General features: G+C 41.7%; 1 protein-coding gene across 1 annotated transcript in view; it reads right to left on the minus strand.

The window, feature by feature from the left end:
* Window positions 1-1,436: 1,436 nt before the first annotated feature.
* ZNF521 (zinc finger protein 521) overlaps window positions 1,437-16,100 on the minus strand; it is a 326,177-nt gene continuing 311,513 nt past the window's right edge. The window contains exon 10 of the mRNA XM_062512637.1: window positions 1,437-1,616. Coding sequence (XP_062368621.1) covers window positions 1,437-1,616 — 180 coding nt within the window. The remainder of the gene's footprint in view (window positions 1,617-16,100) is intronic.

Raw genomic sequence — 16,100 nt, forward strand, 5'->3', positions numbered from 1 at the left:
TCTGTCTAGAGGTACTTTTTAACTTTTACATCACTGCAGGGTCATTATAGCTGGCACCCTTCCTTGATCCAGCCAAGAGAACTTGAATATCTGGATGCCAGAGGACTGCTTGCTCTCTCCAAATGTTTTCTTTTCTCTATTTGGCTTCCTTTTCTTGGTATGATCAAGGATCTGTGAGAACAGGTGTCCCCATGGTGCTCTTTATACCTTGCCTATGTCTATGGAGGTATCTGTATTTTCTTCAGCTAAGAGCTGGCAGGAATTGGAAGGTTTGAAAGAGGGGAACAATCTCAGTGAACCTGGAGATCAGACTAAAATCTCTTGAGTGCAGAGGCTGGTTTTTTTCTGCCTTTCTGTCATAATTAATTCAGTGGGGCCCTGATCCATGACTGGGGCTCTAAAATAATATAAATTATTGTGACCTGTTGGAGTGAGTTCAGAGGAGACCATGAAGATGGTCAGAGGGCTGAAGCACCTCTCCTATGAAGACAAGCTGAGAGTTGGAGTTGTTCAGCCAGCAAAAGAGAAGGTTCTTAAAGCAGGCCAGCAAGAGAGTTGGAGAGGGACTTTTTACAAGGGAAATTGGTAGGACGGGGGGCATGGTTTTAAACTGAAAGAGGGTGGGTTTAGATTAGATGTCAGAAACAAATTCTTTGCTGTGGGGGTGCAGAGGCACTGGAATGTGCTGCCCAGAGAAGTTGTGGGTGCCCCACAACTGAAGTGCTCAAAGTCAGGTTGGATGGGGCTCTGAGCAGCTTGGTCTAGTAGGATATGTTCCTGCCCATTGCTGTGGGAGTTGGAACTGAATGATCGCTAAGGTTGTTTCTGAACCAAACCATTTTATGATTTATTATTTCATTACAGTAGTGTCCTTTCTTTCCCCCACATTTAGCTAGCACGTAGAAAGACAGTTCACAATGTTCAAAACTACTGATGTTTTCCTGTGTCCTTCTCTGTAGTCGCTAGACTTTTTTCATTGCTCTGAGCAAAAAATCAAGACAATCTTCAGTAAAGGATCAGGAGTTGTGGTGTTTCAAGGTTTTTGTCTATTTAAACCAATCTGTTCATGCCTACTTAGAAAGATCCAAAGAACCTGTGTCAGAGTGTTAGCTGAAGAACTACAAATAGCATTTTATTCCTTTCTCCCTACCTCCTCCCCCCAATAACTCTATTGTTCTTATAAATCCACAGCATTCCAGCTGTGACTTGACAAGAGCCTTGACAGTCGCAAAAGCCAAATCACAGGAGCAGCGTTCTTGTTCCCTGAATTATTTTACACAGCTAAATTTAATACTTCCCCCCCCCCCCACTCCTCCACCTTTCACTCTGGCAGATACTTAAGCTGCAAATTAGAGACGTACCGAATTAGCCTTCAAACCTCGCAAATGCTGTCAGAAAGCTGACTCCGTGATGATGTGGCTTTGATATCAAGCAGGTTATTGCTTGTGTACAGCAGCGTTCACGAGCATGTGTGCTGTTGGTTGTAACTCCTGGCCCCGGTGCTGCGAGGCAGCCGGCAGGTCATTAATGTACGGTGAGCGCAGGACACGGCCCCGCGGTCGGCACGCCGGAGAGGAAGAGTCAGACTTTCCAACAACCACTTTCAGTTGGCAGAGCTGTGATTGGAACCATGTGACAGTTTGAGGCAATGTATCACAGGCAGCCAATTTATTACATATGGCAATATGATTAATGGTATCAAGTGTTTTTATTAAAAAAAAATAAAAATTTAAGAGTCCAAGAATATTGCAACGGCCAATTGCACGGAGTCCAAGGCAGTACAAATCTGTTCCATGAATTTAAAGGCAGGCAGATGAAGTTAAATGAGAGGGAGAGAACCAAGATTATGATTACAAAGTAAGTTTAAAAAAAAAAAAGTGTGTAGAATGTGCTTATGAGCAACAGCCCTTTTTCTCTCCTGTCTTATGTCCTTAATGGATATAGGCTGGAAAAAGTCTCTGAAACTAAACTGCCTCCTGCCCTTCACCTCTCTTCCTGGAATACAAAGACTCATTAATGGTATCCAACAACACTTATAGGGCAAACAACAGCAGATTAAGAGGCAAAAAAGACAGTCATTTTGGTGGAGACTGTTTGCTTTGATAATGATTTTGTCTTATTTTTAATCAAATGTGCTGGTTTAACACACAGATGGTTTGTTTCTGTCAAAACAAACAAAAGTGTTAAAGGTACTATTACTGAGGAGAAAAAAATCAGGAAATGCAAGTATGGAGGTGATGTCTGCACATTGCAGTGTCTTTCTTCCCTGTGCATCATGCTGAGTCAAGAAGTTGTGGCACAGTTTTGATCTGTGTCCAGACAGGAGCTGGGCACAGTTTGGGAGTCTGCACAGCATAGAGGCAGTTCCTCAGAGTTGGTCTGCAGAAGGCTGTATTTCTGTGGAGGGTAGGAATGGAGGCAGGTTGGCTTATGCCACAGAGTAGTCCTAAGCACTTCTCAGTTGCTAGTGGTGGCACAGCTAAAGCTGTTATGGATTATGCCCATCTGAAAGTTTTCACACACGCCACCCTTCATGTGCTTCTCTGGCTAGATCCTAGGGCTTCATGCCTGTAGCTAGGGCTGTGTCCTCTTCCAGTCTCCGTGAGTTCAGCTGGGTGTCCTGCACATGATCAGTACCTTACCTGGGCTGCAGAACAAGTAAGGAACAGAGGGGCTCACCTGGATGTAGAGGTGTAAGGCTGGAGCTGCTGCCCCTCAGCTGCATCTCACATACACCAGAGCAACACTGGGAGAGACCTACAGGGTATCATCTTGTGTTCTCACCTAACCAGGGCTGTGCTGGCCCCATTTTAATTTGATCTATATAAAGATTGCCTGACCGTTCCTGGCAGTGCTTAGTCTGTTCCCCCTCCACTTCCACACAACTGCATGATGACAACATGTGTTAAGACTTGTGTGTTGGGATACTGGGTGGCTGATGGAATCTCTGCTAAAAACTGCACGTGCATTAGCCTTAAATCTCAGTGTGCTATGGAAGAGAAACCCAACGCCCAATGCTTTCTGCCTAATAACTACAGCATTTGCAAACTGCTGCCTTCCCCAGGGTAGCTTTGAAGGTACAGAGCTGCTAGTCCTGAGTGAGCACAGCTACAAATATTTGGCATCGAAGCACGATTTCTTTTTTCTACTCCTTTCCCTCTTTTCTCACTCTGCTGCTATTATCGATGGTAGCACAGCCCTTTTGTTAATACCCAAGACTCCTTTGCCAGAGTGCTGTAACACACTGCATGAAGAGCAAGGTATTTATACCTCTCCTGTCTCAGCACAGAGCATACTGCAGGAGGTCCGATATGACCTGCTGCTGCATTCCGTATGGCTTGTGGCCACATGGTTCCTCTTCTCTTGTCTGTGTGTTTATTATTGTTGGATAATGCTAAGGCTTGTAGTCATGCGGCCTGCCAAGGGGATTTTGAAAGGCTTATTTGGTTTTCAGTGAAGGAAAAGATTTTCTATACTTTGTGCTAAAGGAATAGTGTTTGATGTAGATGCTGAGACTTGCCCTTCAGAAGTGCCCAACTCTCTCTGCTGAACACGGAGGGAGCTGACTGCCCTGACCACAGGAACTGCACCCACCCTAAATTCCAAAAGCAGGTGATGTGAATTCCCCCTTCCCACAGGTGCCCGAGTGTGCACCTCAGGGCCTTCTAAAAAACAGGCTGGCTGTACGTGCCTTACCATTTTAACAGGATATGGAAACCTTTGAACAAATTGCCAGAAAACTTTTAGCAGTGCGAGCGTGCATGAGCACTGCCTGCACCAAGTGACCCTCTTAATGCCAGAGAGGGAAAGACAAAGTGCGGCACAAAGAACGAGCAAATGAAAGAGCTGGCTTGCAACTCTGATCCTTATGGACTTTTCTTGAGCTCTAGCAACAAAAAAGTATAACTCTTGTGATGAATACAGTCCTACTGTTGTATTCCTACCTTCCAACAATAATTTCAATTGAACCCTACAGCATGTGGAGTCCCTTTGCTTTTTAGGTCATAAAAGCAGTATGTGGAGTAGAGACTTAAAAAATGGACTTTTAAAAGACTCCAATGCCTCAATCTCTCCAAGAATTCGACTGATAAATCTCCTGTGTAAAATGATCACATTTTGTAGAGAAGAATCTTTGTTAGACATTCATTAGCAATAACATGTGAGCCAATTTAGGGAATGAAACCTTTCTTCTATATAAAACCCACTGTGGTCACTAAAACTAATGACTTTTTCGGCCTACCACCCTTTAACTCAATAGTGAAGCACGTGAATTTTCTGTATTGCTTAGTTCTCCAACAATTTGTTTATCTTTGAAGAGCAGGTCTCTGACTGTGTGAACTCAGGCACATCCAAAAGGTTAAGCAATAATAAAAAAAAAGTAGATCAGGGCAATAAATGTGTTATTTAAAATCATGACAAAGTTCTGACTGTATTGAGGAGGTCTGGAAGAAGAATGGTTAATGGGCTTACTTCTATTTCAGCTCATCTCCACATGAGAAGCAGCCTGAGCAGGAGAGAATTGAAAATATGACATGAATTTAAGTGCTCTGAGGCTGATCGGAGCCCATCAAAGCTGGTGCAAAAAATTTCACTGGCTTCAGTAGCCTTTGGAATACCTGATGCTCATTACCAAAAATAAAAAAGAAAGAAGAAAAAAAGGAAAATTAGTTTTTATAGCCACCATGCAAGAAGGAACACTTCAGGTTCAGATGGGGGGGGGTTCTGTGTGTTTTTCTTTAGATACTAAATTTTTGAACAATGACATACAAAGATGGTAGAATTAACAAAAGATTTGAAGGCTGAAAAACATAGAAAGGCATTTTTAAAACAGCTGACAATGGGAAGATTTACTCATGTTCAACTACGGCAAGTTGTGAAGAGGGGAAAGAGGTAATTGGCCTAATAATTGTAAAACAAATTCTTTCCTGCTATTGCCAAAGCTTTATCTGCGTTTCTGAGCGGATGTAATGTGCCTTGCCTGAAGGGAAGACCAGAGTGTTTCGGGGCTGCCTTTCAGCTGGAATGCCAGGCTTTCTTTACTTTTTAAAGGAAGTGTTGGAAACTGCCTGTGTACATATTGTCCAGATATGGAGCCAAGGCATGAACTACTGCCTAGCAAGTGCTCTTGGGTCCTAGAGCTTGGGAAAAGACAATGGGTTTCTTAGAGGTCTCAGAAATTTATTTTTCCTTGAGGAATACAAAACTTGAAGCTTGTTTTGGTTTTACATGGTCTGCATAAGAATACAAGCATCTCCATAAGGCACAATTCCTTAGTGCCTAATTTGCTCCTATTATATTCTAGACAAATTAAGAACAAAACCATATGGGAATGCATGCAAAAGTGTCAGTGACTGAGAGTCAATTTCCTGGGATTTTAGCTGAAATTTTAGTTCCCAATTTGCTTCTAAAACATGAGTTAGGTTCCTGAGTCACCTAGGAACTAATGAAAATATTCCTTTGAAATGTGTCAGGGAGCCCAGACAGAGCAAGAGTGACACAGAGTCCTTGGGGCATGACTGTCCAGAGGGAGTGATGGTGGAGTGCATTTCATGTGAGCTGTAACATTTCTAATGCAACTTACTAAAAAATAACATTAATGGCACTGTGCAAAGAGGCAATAGGCCTAGTTGGATGAAGAGGTTTTAATGGTGTTAAAGAGTGCACATAGTTCTTGGAGTGGTGAGACCTCAGAAGTGCTGGAGCACACTTTGGACCCTTGGAAAGGTCTGGTCCAACCTCTCCAGAGCAGTGGCACTTTGTCACAAGAGTAGTGGGTGTCTGTGCTGACACTCACTGGATGCTCTCCAAGCTGCCCTGGTATGAGGAACCCCTCTTGCTGATTTTCCCAAGCTTGGGAGGCTTGTGTTGAATTTCATAGTGCCGTGATGTCAAGGTACTGTCCATCTGTAGGCTTTCAGTAGAACTCTCCTTCTTGGCTGTGTTCCTGTGGCCTCCTTTGTGCTCACAGGAGATGGATGATGGAATTGACCAGCTCCACGTTAATCCAGCAAGGGGGTGAAAATTGATTTGGATCAATTTCCCAATCTGGCTCATGTCATGGCTGTGTGGAGCTAATGCTGGCATGAAGGAAGGAGCCAACCTTTATACTGGGAACCTCCACCAGCTTAAATCTGTTTCAGAACTGTGTAGCTAAGACCCAGACGATGAATTTTGGAATATTTTTCTCTGTTACAGCAGAAAGACTTTTAATTTACCCACATATTATGACTTCTTCATTAATAAGGAGGAAAGTAAGTAAGGAGACAATGGGTACAAAATGAACAGCTTCGTACCATAGCCAGTTGAGTAGCGAATTCTTTCATGAATGCTCTCTGTGTGATATTTCTATAGTATAATAGATTCTGGCTGTTCACTCTAATAATTCTGAGCTTCAGGGTAAGATTTTATTTCTCTTTTGAAAGTAATATAATCAGTGGTGCTAGCACAAAATTCCCTGTGTGTTTTTGTGCATCCTTAACACTTCTTGGGATGAAAGTGAAACTTATATTATTTAGAGCAGTTCAAAGAACTAAGTTCCTTCTGTAATGGTGGTTCCTGCTAGAATTCCTTATGAAAAAACATTAACCAAGCTAACTGTACTACAAAGCAACGTAGGTATTCTATGTTTGCAGAAGGAATGGGTCCAAAAAGCTTTAAAAAGTGTTGGTTTCTTTGCACAAAAGGCGTATTTTAAAAGTCACCCGAGGACAATGTGGATATTTGTCTATCCAGGAATTTTATTTATACTCTATCTGTGTGAACAAAGCTCCTGGAGATGAGGGCAAAGGGTTTTTGGCAAAGCAGGAGGTAGTTTAGGACAATAATGATGCCGGCACTAGCACGTGTTTTGATTGAATTTTTCCTTTGCTTGTTAGTTTAGATTCACTGCTCTGCTGAGAGGATCACAGAGCTTCCCTTCCTTTCCTCTGCTTGCCAGGAGGAGAGGACCACTCCTGCTGCATCCATTCAACTCCCAAGCTCCCGATCATTTTCTTGATTTCCTGTGAAGCTCCCTATTTTTTTTCAAGGGGAAGTTTATCAAATCCTCTCCCTGCAGTGGTAGAGCTGTGCCTGTAGCAAGCCAGACTGCACAGTTGGAGAACTTGCTCAGGCAGTTCTTCCCAAGGCACAGTGAGGAATGAGTTTCTCATTTGCTGGCACAAGTGTGTAGCTACTAAGTAGTTCTCAATATTATAGGGTCTGAGTTTTCCCTTGAAATTGCACAAAGTTTCCCATGCAAGAAGAATAACTTCAAAACCAGAATGTGGTCATCTGCGCCAGACACATCCTTCCACTGTCTTCCCACAGTTGTTTTAATCTCTCTAGTGGCAGCTATCCTATTTGCTTCAAGACTGAGAAGAGCTTTCCTGCTGCCTCCTGGGCAGCAAGGACCTTTCCTTATGCTTGAACAGGCAGATCTCCTTCCCTTCCTCTCCTCAGTACTGTGCTCAGCTATTCGTGCACATGTCCCCAAGGCCCTCACGGGACTTAGCTGGGGAAAACTAAGGTCAGCCTGGAATCACTGTTGTGTTTTAGTATGTGGTTGCTGTCCTGTGAACTAGATTTCTTTGTAAGAATTTTCACAAACCAGAGTAACTTCTGTGTTTTTTTTTTTTCTTTTAACTGATTTCATCAAGGTTGGTAAGATATTATTAACTGGTTTGCAGGACTGAGAGTTCATGAATATGTAGTAACTCATCACCTTATGATTTTTATCCATTACTACAAACTTCATTCTAGATGGTTGCAGCAATTAAATTAGACCTTGCTATGACTGAAAAGAGGAAAATATGAGCATCATGCCCTGCTATTGTGAGGACTCATTAGTGAACAAAACAATCTTGTTGATAAATCATGCCTGGGGTTTTAAGGAAAATATGTTTATCTGTTTCAACAGCAATAAAACTACCAGTAGAAATTCTCCCATCACCTACACACACAAACACGATCCCCTAAAACAAACATATGCAAGTACTTAACAGATGGACAAATGAACCTTGGGATGAATGTATTACTAAAACAGAGCAATCACTGTGTTTTTCAGCAGGAATTATATTAACATCTAAGGACCAGCTTAGAAATACTTTGATTAGCTGGAAACATAGGCTCAGTTTGTAGCAAAATCAGATTAGGTCTTCATTCCTGTTATACAGACAATATATTTGATTTGTGCTGTAAAATTTTTAGATGACATGGATCTGTTGTTGGATGATTTTTTTCTTTGTCTTAAACCAGTAACAGCTTTGCTATCATTTTTTTTCACCCCCTGTGCATACTGAAGTCCTACAGTAGTTTGAGAGCTGAGGTTGCCCTGATGCCCTTGAGGAGTACTTTTTGCTACTCAGCTGTGCAAAATGCCATGTGTTGCTTCTCTTCACTGCTCTGCAGAGATGACTGCATTGCAGTGGACTCCTATCAGTTCACTGTGAAGCCAGTTGTAAGTGTCTTTTTGATGGCCTAAAAGAGTCCACAAAACATTTTTAAAAGCTGAAGAGACCTATGATGAAAGCTAAACTATTGGCCAAAACAGATCTCTAATCTAACTATTTCAGATGAGGGATTTTGGCTTTGGAGGCTCCTTTAGCAAATTTTGTATTGTACTGTGGGATGAATTGCATTACAGGAAAATGAGATAGGATTTATGGTTATAAAATCACCTCTGCAGTTTAGCTTGCCTTTGGATCCGTGCCTTTGCATCCTTCTCATGTGGAGAAATGCAATGAGATCTTCTTCATCAGTGTTTTGTGTAACATTAAAAATGATAAAAGGAACAGCAATTGAGAAATTAAACCTTTACCTTAGGACCAAGATGTGACACAGGATCTTTTCACTATCAGGGTTTAGTTGAACATCCATCAGGAGGAAACGTGCTCTGCTCATCCTGCCCCCAGTGTCTCAGTTTTCCAGTGGGGCAAGCTTTCCAGTTTGGTGTTTTTACATTGCATTTTGGGGTAGCAGCAGGCACCATTGCTTGAAATGGGTTGTGGTGGTGCTATGTCAATGTATTTCTCCATTTTGTTTGGACTAAGAAGTTACCAAAGCTGGTAGCTTTTGATTCTATTCATCAGGTGCAAGTAGATACAGATTCTCAAATGTCAGACTTTTGCTATAAGGATTTCTGCATAATTTCTAAATAATAAGATAGATTAGGTTAATCTAGTCCTCTACAGATCAGGATTTTCCCTTCAAGTAACTAAGGCAAACAAATATTTTGAGGTTTGGAAAATTTCTGTGCCAAATCCACTTGTAAATTAGGAAGATATGTAGGGTTTCTTTGCCAGTAGGCTCTTCTAACTAATTGATAAATAACCCAAATTGGGTATCAGTTATTATCTCAAAATCACTCTTGTTTATGGGAGCCTCTTAGTTTTCCATGACTGAAATTTTCCCTGTGAGGTGATTTTATGGGATGAAAATGCAGTTGTTATTATTAGGAGTATCCTTTAGGCTAGATCGGGATGAATGAGATTTGAATAAGCTCTCCCAAGCCTTACATCAGTTTATATATCTGTGACTGAAATAAAAATTTTGAGACATTAATAAAGTCCTGTAAATTTGATTCAGAGGCCATTAAGGTCAAGGGTGAGACAGCCTGTGCCAACTTCTGAGTCCTGTGGGAAATATCCCATGTCTTAATTGACTTCACCAATACTGGAATCACAAGGTGAGGCTATGAATGGTGCTCTACAGTGCTGGGAAGCTCTTTGCTGCTATTTCAGAGACTCCCTGGAAGTTTCCTCACATTGATGCCCTGGCATGGACCTTTGGAGGTCACCTTGTTTTTCTATTATGATATATTTCCAGATCATTCCCATTCCAAAAGACACTGGTTCCCTAGAAGGTGCCATGTGAAAAAGTCATATTAAAAGATAAGTAAATCCACCAGCAACAAAAAATATTCTCTGCAGATTTAGTAACTGCTACAACATCTTCTTTCCTCTCTATTCTGTTTCATTGGCATTGGCAATAAAAAATAATCACTTAGAGACAATGTCCTTGCAGGCTGGCAGTAAGTCTAAATGGCAACAGCAAAAAAGACCTAGAGAAGAACATTTAAGTTACATCTATTACTGCTTTGGCTTTTCAAAAAATGTCAGAAATAAAATCTCTTTTGCTCAGTGTTTGTGTATGCTTGGTGGGATGGGAGGAGGCAGAAGATATTAGGATATTCTTTCTGCTATTATAACTAGGTGCTAGATGGGGTGATGACTATATAAAGAAGGTCGCAGACACTGAATTTGTGCTTAGAACAAAAGAAAGCTCTAAAATCAGACAAAATTTTATTCTGGCACAGCCACAGCATTTTTGGTGAAGACCTTGCAGTGCCCTCCCCAAAGTTAATGCTCTGTTCCCCACTGTGAAAGCTGAAGAGGAGTACTGAGGGGTCCCACCACATTTACTCCTCTCTGTCTAAAAACTGGTTTCATATTTTCCTTTCCTTCATGTTTTCAAGCACTTTTCATTATGAACAGAAACATACAACAAAAAATAGTCTATCTGTTAAGATGACACATTGTGACAGATCCCTTCGGAAAGCTGCAGCTGGGTTGACATTTTTGTCTCATCACTGCTCTGAAGAGTGGTTTTGTTTGTGAATTCTGAGAATGACTCACATAATGACCAAATAGAAATGCATTTCGTAAACATCCTAAGATAGCAGTAACTGCATGGTTGGCTCGTGTTCCTCTGCCTATCCATGTTTGTTTAGACTCGATAGATTTTCTTCTGTATGGAAGGATAAAAATCTCCAGAAAAATCTGGGCATAGGGATGGTTCATCTAGTCAGATTTGCTAGCTGAGTGCCTTTATAGTGAAAATGTGCATATATATGTATATGTAAAACAGATTCTGATTCTAGCATCTCAGTTGTGTCTCTAACACCTGGCTGGAGCATGTGAGGACCAGGGATTTCTAGGACAGATGAAACTGCTGTGTGGTGGGAAGACCAAGACTCAGACAGGTTGCCCAGGTCCTTCCTGACCTCCCACTCTTACATGCCCAATCTGTGGGCACAGGGTTTTCCCTGAACAGCTATGGCTGTGGGGCTGGAGCCAAGACAACCAAGAAGGGGAGTCAGCCCCCTGTCTGGATGCCAGACCTATTTCTACACACACACACACACACACACACACACACCCACCCACACACGTGTGTTCTGTACAGCCACAAACTCATTTTTGATTACCTGTCTGTAAATAACAAAGCACAAATTTGTCATGTGTCCCTCCCTCCATCTACAAAGCCCTTTTCTTCCATCTTCTGTGTTAGAAATACAGAATACTAAATTCAGTGCAGCAATCTGTGTATCTGACTTTCAACGCTGCTCAGAAAACCCTAAGGCCAGGACTGAAATAAGAGCTGAAATCCAAACAATGTGTGACTGAACACAAAACAAATCATGGCTTAGCAGGAATATGTTGTGACAGCTCTGCCTTCTCCCATAACTGCTAGTCAATTTTCCCCCTTACATTTAAATAACATAGTATACATATTGAACCAATAATAGGGTACAATGGAAAATACATAGTGAAGCTAAAAATGCTGAGATGTAAAATCATCTAAAACCTTTCTGCAGGGGCCATGTGATATTCTTTCTCTCTCACTCTCCCTCCCCCGCCTCTTCTCTCTTCCTCTCTTTAAAAGCAAGGGTGGGATAGGGCTTGTTTCTATAAAGATAAGTAAGAAAGGCCAGTTCAAGTCACAGTGAAGAAACAAGAGGGTGGAATTTGCAGTAAACTTAGGCATGTCCATCATATCTGGGCAGTGTTTGCATGTACGTCAGTTGAAAACTTTGACCTGCTAAGGACCCTTGGAAATAAAGTTAAAAGCCAGCCCCTCCCACACAGGGAAAATGGCTAATAAAACAGCAGGATCCCACAGCATCATCCTCTCTCCTCATCTGCTGCACTCCCCCACCTCTGCCTGTGGGGACCACCCTGGGGTGGTGAAGACCAGAGTGAAGGCAGATCACCCACCTCTTCCTAAAGGAGATGGTGCTCAGAGAACTTCGCTGTGTGAGCTGCAGGTTGAGAGACACTGGCCTGAGCCCACCTCTTTGCCCAGCCCATGGCCTCTGGGAGCAGCTATTGGCATTGGGAGAGTGGGTTGAGCCTTGGCTCTGCTCTGGCTTGTGCTTCACCTCCATGTTCCATCAGGGAAGAGGGAGATTGAGCTGAGGTGGCCCATAAGGGTGCAGCTCTCATCTTCTGGTGAAGGCAATGTTGGTTGGCCAATTCCCATCTTCAGCTGGATTTTGACCTGAAAGCTTCAACTGTGTCACACAATGAGAGTGAGAATGGGCCCTTTCCCCTTTCAGCCATTTCTCCCTGCCCATAGCAATTTGCTGGCAGAGACCCTTCCCTCCCATGGGTCACCACAGGGCTTTTTTGGGGTCAGGTGTCTATGGTGGGCACCTTGAGCCACTGTCCAGGTGGACATATGCCACTCCACCATGGAAGCAGTACTGTTATTAATTTCTACAAGCAGCAACAGAAGAGGGAGATGAAGAAAGAACACGATGAAGAGGTAGTGAGCAGCTCCAATTTGCCTTGTTTTTCCCCTTTGAAAACATTCTTTCTTTTCCAATTTTGAGTGGTTTTTAGGGTACTCATTAATCTGGAAAACAAGAACAACTTCCAGATCATTAGTGCCATGGTGAATTGAAACCCTAGCCAGGCTGGACTAATAGTGCCAGGGTCATATGAAATACCACTCGGTGCAGGCTATTAAGTGCCAGGGCGATTTGAGAGAACAGCTTGTCCGAGATACGAATGCCAAAATAATTGGAAATACCCCCTCAGAAGTTGATGTATAAATCGGCAAACTGTTTAAATTTAACAAAGTTAAAGGCGAAAGAGCAGTGCAGGCACCGAGCAGGGAGCTGCTGATAGTTTTAGTGTCTTCGAGTGCTCTATTTCCTTATTCTTATGGCACTGTGGGCAAAATTTCATTACAGGAGATCACAAATGCGAGGTTGCCAATCCCTGAAAGCTGCATACTGTGCACTCTGATATCCTTTGAGGAGCAGGGAATTCCTGCAGATTCCAGAGATCTGTCAGTATGGGAAGTGGAAACAAAATTTAGTGCTTATGTCCTACAGATGATTTTGGCTTGAAGAGTATTATTCAGTACTCTTCCCTGGAGCTCTATAAAGCCCCTACTAGCTTCCCTAAGTGTCTTATTGTCCAGCCACTGTTCTGGCCTGTCACCCTGCTCTGGAGTGTCACACTGTCTGAAAAATCAATTTATGTAACTCTGCATTAATGGGAGATGGGATTCAGAGTGGACGTCTGTCTCAGAAAACATGTCATCCTCTCTCCTACCCCAACCCCCACAGGCTCATAAAATTTCTACTTTCCCCAAGGAAGCTTTGTTAGTGTCCATGGCTTTTGTGCTGCACAGTTGATATACCTGAGCAGGATCAGTGATGATGAGCACCCACATTATTGTGTTTGGTAGTAAAATGTAGGGAAAGATGGCTGAATATGGAGAATATTGGTTACTGGGTGGGACCATGTTTCTGAGATAATGTAAGAATGAATCTGAAGCCTTCTTTGAAATATCAGTCACACATTCCTTTAATTAGATCTGAGAATATAATGTTAATTTTCCTAGTGTTTCTAAAACTCTTGTGAACTTTGTAGCTCTGAAACAAATAGCCATGACAGTTACAAAACTCAAAAAAGCCTTGTTAGCTAATTTTTTCTATGAGGCTTGCTCAAAGAAAGGAACACAACTACACTAAGATTTTTTCTCTTTGGATTTCAGGCTTGCTTTTGTAGGTTGAAAGAACACAGAGGAAGTTTGGCTACAAGTACTCTAAACTTCTGGCACACCTGAGGTTAGGTCATCTTAATCTTTGAGAAGCTTTGCAAAAGGGAGCCATGAAGTCATCCCAGAGGTTCTTAAGAGGTTTTTAAAGGGTCTTAAAAAGTCCAGAACACTATAAACGGGGGAAAGTGGAAGAGTAGATACATCACAAATGTGATAGAAATGGGATCAGTAATTGAGGAGAATGTGACTGAGATGAATGGATCATGAAATATGCTTTCAGCAGTGGCACTGAGGAGAACTCCTCTCTCATACAACTGGTTGGAATATTTCAGAGGTGTTCATAACATGGTCACATAACTCACTCTGATACCCAGGCTGTGTAAGTCCTATCGCACAGATATATCAGGAAGCCTCACCAATCAACAGCTGAGTAAACCATGTGTCCTGTACAACAGAAACTTCACCTCTCCTCAGTTTTCACAGAGCTGCTGAGCAGCTTAGGGTGACTATGGATTCATAGTTTGCAGAAGAGTTCCCAAGGTGTTTCAGATATATCAAACTGCAATTATCTTACTGAAATGTGAATGCTATATTCTGTCAGGTATTTTTCTTGCTAGTGTCTTGGTGCCCTAACTTACCAAGGTAATTTTGATGGTCCTTCCATTTATTACCATGAGACTTTGCTTGCCAAAACCTTCTTTCCATGAACTCAATCTAATAAACAGAGGTTCCCTGAAATCTAAACTCCCCACTGGAAAAATAGCAGGAGGGAAGAATACCTCCAGCAGTGCCTTTTGGGAAAAAACAAACCCAGAATCCCATGTGTCTGCCCAGAAAGCACAAACTGCTCCCCACAAGAAATGAGATCCCCACTGTAGCACAAGCCCCCACACATGTGGATACCTATATGTGTAAATCTCACATTCACTTCCTCACAGAAACTCACTTGAAGAGTTCATCATTTTGTGGTTCTTTGACAGCTGCAAACCTTCCTGAGAGGCCAAACATGCACAGTATGTGACACAGGCAGTTGACACCTAATGCAAGCTGAGGTAGAGGTGAGTACTAAGAATACCAAAAGCCAGTAAATTACGATAAAAATAAAATCCTCTTCTGGTGTCTTTTTTTTAGGAAGTTTACTAAGTATTGTCTAAGATGAAGCTCAGAGAAGCCAGTGCATTTCTTTTAGGATTCATGGGAATTTTCTAGGACTACAGGGTCAATTACCAGCAGGTGTTTGAATGAAGATGGAAGAAAGAAATCATTAGAAAACAGAACTTTCAGTGTACTTGTTTTGTGTTTCATGCAGTTATTTTTCCTGAGGCTTTTTTTGGGAAATAAAATTAGTTGCAGTTAGCATTATTTAGACTGAAACAGACTGATCTTGCCCAGGTTGAAGCCATATAGAGGCTTACAAATGTTAACAAACCTAGATTTTATTTTTACATCTCCTGAGACACTTTCTATTCTATAGTTAGATACCTACCAATTGTTGACACAAGTGAAAACAGCACAAAATATTCTGTGTGCTGTGCAAAAAAAAAAAAAAGAAAAAAATCAATAGACAGTATTTTAGTCTACAGTACTGAAAATAATATATATATTTCAAGGAATAAATTCCACACATGTACTGAAGGGCAGAATCTGCCCCTCAGATTGAAGAGAATTTCTGACCTAACTAAGACAAATCCCTACAGCAAAGAACAGAATAGCAAGCAGGGTCTGTACAAAAAAAAAAAAAAAAAAAGAAAATACTTTTCCTTACCTTTCTATGTGTAGAATAGGCTTCTTACAACTTCTTTGGAATTATAACTCCTATCCACAAAGGACCAAAATTTCTGCAGTCCTCAACTGTGCCTTTATTCAGGACTCATTACACAACACCTACCAAAGCCTCCCAAAAGTGCAGGTTAAATCATGTCTGAAGGATTTGGTTCTCTACAAGCGAGCTCGTCTTGTTACGAACATAATGGAGTCAGAGAGAACATTCATTTCAGAAGTGAATGTGTCTGACTGATTTATTTTTGAGTGAGAAAAACAGATTTTGCTTTTGCAAAAACCTTTAATTTCATATGGGAAGCCACCTTTAAGACTCATCATTTGGCAACATGCTCTATCATTCCCCTGGCTCTTTTTTCACATCCATTGCTAGTGGCTTGGTGTGTTCTTTATCCCTTGGGCCAGCTCATTAGCTGGATGCATGGCTGCTCACGTCTATCATCAGAGCCTGCTAACAAATCCTGTAGGACTACTCCAGGCCCAATAAGAGATATATTTGTTTTGTGGTTTGCGTTTTGCAGAAAACACTATGTACTTCTCAAAGCCTA

The sequence above is a fragment of the Cinclus cinclus genome, chromosome 1 (genome assembly GCF_963662255.1).
Source record: "Cinclus cinclus chromosome 1, bCinCin1.1, whole genome shotgun sequence".
Classification (NCBI taxonomy): Eukaryota; Metazoa; Chordata; class Aves; order Passeriformes; family Cinclidae; genus Cinclus; species Cinclus cinclus.